At 37.5% G+C, this 4,717-nt stretch overlaps 1 protein-coding gene across 1 annotated transcript; it reads right to left on the reverse strand.

The window, feature by feature from the left end:
- Positions 1 to 1,763: 1,763 nt before the first annotated feature.
- LOC113237612 (keratin, type I cytoskeletal 9-like) lies at positions 1,764 to 4,323 on the reverse strand. Its single transcript, XM_026474209.1, has 2 exons — positions 4,319 to 4,323; positions 1,764 to 2,655 (listed from the first exon to the last, which is right to left on the reverse strand). Exons 1-2 carry the CDS (start codon positions 4,321 to 4,323, stop codon positions 1,833 to 1,835), a joined length of 828 nt encoding a protein of 275 aa, XP_026329994.1. The 3' UTR covers positions 1,764 to 1,832.
- Between the last annotated feature and the right edge of the window lie 394 nt (positions 4,324 to 4,717).

Consider the following 4,717-nt stretch of genomic DNA (forward strand, 5'->3'; position numbering starts at 1 on the left):
TATGATCTCTTTTAAACCGGTAATTTAAGTGTTAAGTAAAACCAACTACTCTTGACCCACTCCATCAATGTAACCTCTTATTTCAACTATCATTTCTGACACATTCACTATTTATGACACATTACATAACGTGCAAGTATTTTAAGTAGCTAATTTACATTTAATATTAAATAAATGAAAATTTACTAATCAAAAACAGCTGGGCACAGAGAATGACAAATGAGAACGTACTAACGAAAATGAAGGGACTGCAAAAGTATTTTGAAAATATTTGAAACCAAGCCGGGAGTGAGCGAGTAAGTTAATAAGTGACGACCAAGGCTAATTTACCATGATCAAATTGAGGACATCCTAAAGAAAGACTATATATTCATGTATGAACGCACTGATGCTTGTTGATGAGACGTAAGATTCGTGTCAGGATTGTAGCAAGTAAAAGACTGTTGTCTCTGCCTACCCAATGCGCGTGACTTCACGGGTATACATAATATATACTTATATGCTTATATGTTATGTATAAAAACAAAGAGGAATACGATGAGCCATTTTGTAGGGCATGACGACTTCATTATATACCTGATCGAAGGAAAAGTGGAAAGTGAGTGTAATAATAATAATAATAAAGCACACTCTCAACATAGCCCCGCACTAGGGAAACCCTGTGTCGCGGGTGCCATGGACACACACATAGACAACCACAAATTACACCCAAACTCACGAGAGAAATAAATGTAGGCCATACAAATGTTTCTCCCGGCCCCGGAATCGAACCTGAGACCTCTGCGTGGCAGCCCGGCATGGTAACCGTTCGGCCACGGAGGCAGTTAGTGTGGACAAAGATGCCCGAGAATAAAGTTACTTTGATCTAAGATTGTATAAGATAGTTAATGAAAAAGCTTTACTGCGTGCAGAACGACTTTTAAATCTAGCGCAGATAGAATAATTGTAAAACAAACTTGTGCTTTTGAATATCAAAAACTAGTTACCTGTGTATGCAGACATAACACGTACTAATTAAATCCGTAAGAAAGCTTTCTGACGCTCTTTAGAGACGTTAAAGTGACTGTGACAACATGTGAAAGGTGCAGGAAAAAACAGATGTCGTTGACAAACGATACTACACGCATAGAATTCACGTGAATTATTAATAAAAAAAACAATTTACAAGAGCACTTTTTCCATTTATAATCATATTTGTAAGTAAAGAAACAATTCTGCTCGAGTCAACTAAAAACCCTTTACTGCATGAGTAAGTAAATTACTCTCGAAATCCTAAAGTTTTTAACTCAATTCCACTGTTCGTTAGGAAGGTAATTTTCCTGACACAGTTTACCTGTCCCGATATGTCGTTCAAATATCCATCGTGTGGCCTAGGAGTTGAGTGCAAAATACAGCTTCACTCGTTTATACATGAAAAGTAAAAGTAGTATTGCAGGTATTAGACGAAAATACAAAATAATTATCAGAGTTCGGTGAACGCATCTTGGAATTGCGTCACACACATTCACTCATTGACATCATCGCAGAACGCGATCGGCACTTTCGACTCTCAGTCGTTCAATGCAATATATAACATAACACACGCTAGTTTTCAAACCAGTATTAATTTTTCGAGTTCCGAGAGTCCTACTTATTTCGGTTGCGTTATTAAAAACAACTTTTTGACCATTGCGTAAGTTTCAAACTTGGATAAAAAACAACGATTCATTAAAAAAAGTTTTTTTATTTACAGAAACTTACATTATCAACAATATAATACATATTACATCTAAGATGCGATCACATGAGTTTCGTAACTAAATGAGATGAGATGACTATGACTTTGTTCTCATTTAGTGGTGAGGGGTGCCGTATGAAGATGAGAGGGATGGGACGCCGTACGATCCCGAGGGGCTTCCAATGGTGGCGTAAGAGCCACCATGTCCACCACTGGAGAAACCACTGGAATAACCACCACCATGACCACCGCTGGAATAACCACCATGACCACCACTGGAGTGACCACCATGACCACCACTGGAGTAACCACCATGATCACCACTGGAGTAACCACCAGCGTATCCACCAGCATATCCACCACCGGAGTAACCTTCCTCCTCTTGGAGGTATTGGGCGACCTGGAGACCCTGTTGAATGTGGCCAAGCTCAATGCCAACGATCCTTTCCTGATAATGTGGGACACCGTAGACTGGTGCAGGAGGGCCGTAGTGGGAAGAGACACCATGACCATGACCATGACCGTGACCGGAAGAAGAGTAAGCTTGGTTCTGGATTTCGTCCTTCAAAATAATATGCTTGATTTTCTCGAGTAGATGGTGGTCAACATGGTATCCTTCTGAGCTTTGGTGTCCAACAGGGATGGGAATGTAGTGACCACCGCTGCTGTGGCCGCCGGCGTACCCTCCGGAATATCCTGAGGAGTAGCCGGAGGAGTGTCCTCCCGAAGAGTAGCCACCACCGGAGCTGTGGCCGACAAGGAGGGATGACGGAGCAGAGTAGCTGTAGCCTGATGGAGGCTCAGCAAAGGCGCAGCCGATCAGGGCGAAGGCAACCTGCGTACAAAAGATGAAACTGCGTGAACAAGATAATGGAAAGTAATAATAAAAACAGTGAATGACAATGTCATGACAAACCAGTTCGAAACTTGGAAAGTCTCTAAATAATGAGTTGATTTAATAAAATTTACCGAGAACACCACTTAAATGATCGAAGTATATGAAAACTTGAAAGTGTGCGATCCAATTCGGAGACAATAGACTCTTAATACGATGTAGAATAAAATATCATAAAACAAAAGACGACACCTAAGAAAAAATTAATTATAAAAAAATAAATGAAGATGATGGTTATAGTAATCATAAAGAGGGCTTGAGGATTTGCAAAAGATTCCATGCGTGAAGTTATCTGGAGCAAGTGTCGAAGTTTTTAATCAGAGCATAATAGAAGATTCCGTAATCTGAATATGAAATTAGCATTATTAAGTCATCTTAGTAATTCACGGTCTTGTACCATTGAATTTAGATGACATTTCTGAATGCTTAATTGTTGTAATGGTGGTTTTAAAAAGCACTAAATATCCCGGCAACATAATAAATTGTACAAAAATTTCATTTTGTGACCCGTTGTTAGCAGTGTAACGTGTAATAGGCAGGAGGATAACAATGTTCAATTTTTAACTAATTTGATAACAAAAACTACTTTTTATTATCAAATTTGCTAAAAAAACTTCCAAAACACATCCAACATCTTTCGCACTTCCAACAGTTCAAATTTTTAAATTTCGAACGCCCAATTTCACACACTGGGAATCACATCACTGCACTCCTTTTTTGAAAACTTCGAGTTCTACTTTTAAAATATTTTTGCGGCTTCGAAAATGGTTTTGAGACTTACAATCCACTTAGCCATGTTAGTTGTGTGGTCGTCGACGTAGTGTGATGGTTGCAGGCGTGACCAGAGGCTTATATATCGGTGATTCTGCCGTCTACTTTTACTTCGGACCATCCGAGGTATGGCGAGGACGAATTTCGGACTAAGAATGTACTATTTTTTTGACTAAGTTTTTTTTTTAATTTCTTTATCATGTGTTTCGGTTTTTACGAAAAAATTGCTTTGTTACGAAACTTTGGATTACAAAAGCTCGCTGCCTTTCAAAAATATAGCCCATATCTGTCTTTAAAACAAGTGACAACATGTATGATTCGCCTTTGCACCTTAGAACGATGAATTAATTAACGTTGAGTTAAGTTACTATTTTAGAAAGCCGTAGAAATGTTTTTAAACAGTTTTAAATGCGTTGATAATTTTGTTTATTTCGCAAAAAATTCAATTATATTTTTTATTGTCTCACGTAGATTTCATACCTTTGGTGTAATAAGGTCACATTTGCAAAATAACTACTTTTGAGAAGAGAGATTGAAAGATTCTACGAATTAAATTGGTTTTTTATGCTAAATACGAGAGTTATGAAATTTTAGGCGTGTAGGCGACAAAAAACAAATTTTGCATGCGAGGTTTTTTTTTAATGTTTCTACATATGAATGATACTAAATTGAATTTTATTATACAATAATGAAATTAATTCGGTATTAGATAGCAGCTAAAAATTCTTTAAAAAATGAATGAATGTCAAGCCTTTTTTGCCGCTTGCAATATTTTTAATATCTCCATCTAAAGATTTTTTCAGGTTTTCAGGCAGGTAAGGTAACACTTGCGATTAAAAATATGCAACAAGATGCAACACGTTTTTTCCACTTTGTTTATAACGACAAAATTATGATGTACTATGTCAGTTGTAATAACAAGCGCGGTCGCTTACGTCATGTTTTTTTTAATATGGATTCTGTCGGTTAAACTAAAATACAAAAAACAGTTAAGCTAACGATAACTTAGCTTTTGCTATAATTTCTATTTCATGTGATTTTGGCGGGAAATATCGACGCGTCCTTGTCCGTTATAATTTAAAATTTGTAGATAAAAATGTCGCATATCATAAGTCGGCGGTTATGCCTCGATATATATGGTTTATTTCACGTAATTCGTATTATTTTTAGAAACGGTCATGTGGTGTAGTACATTGTTGCAGAAACCGGGTAGTAAGGGATTGCTGCACGAGTATAAGTTACAAGGACGAGCGCCAGCGAGGCTTTTTATTAATACGAGGCAAGCAATCCTCGTTCCCGTCCAGGCCTGTATAGAATTTTTCTCAAACAATGTC

Source organism: Hyposmocoma kahamanoa, unplaced genomic scaffold (genome assembly GCF_003589595.1).
Source record: "Hyposmocoma kahamanoa isolate Upper Pololo Valley unplaced genomic scaffold, ASM358959v1 93, whole genome shotgun sequence".
Classification (NCBI taxonomy): Eukaryota; Metazoa; Arthropoda; class Insecta; order Lepidoptera; family Cosmopterigidae; genus Hyposmocoma; species Hyposmocoma kahamanoa.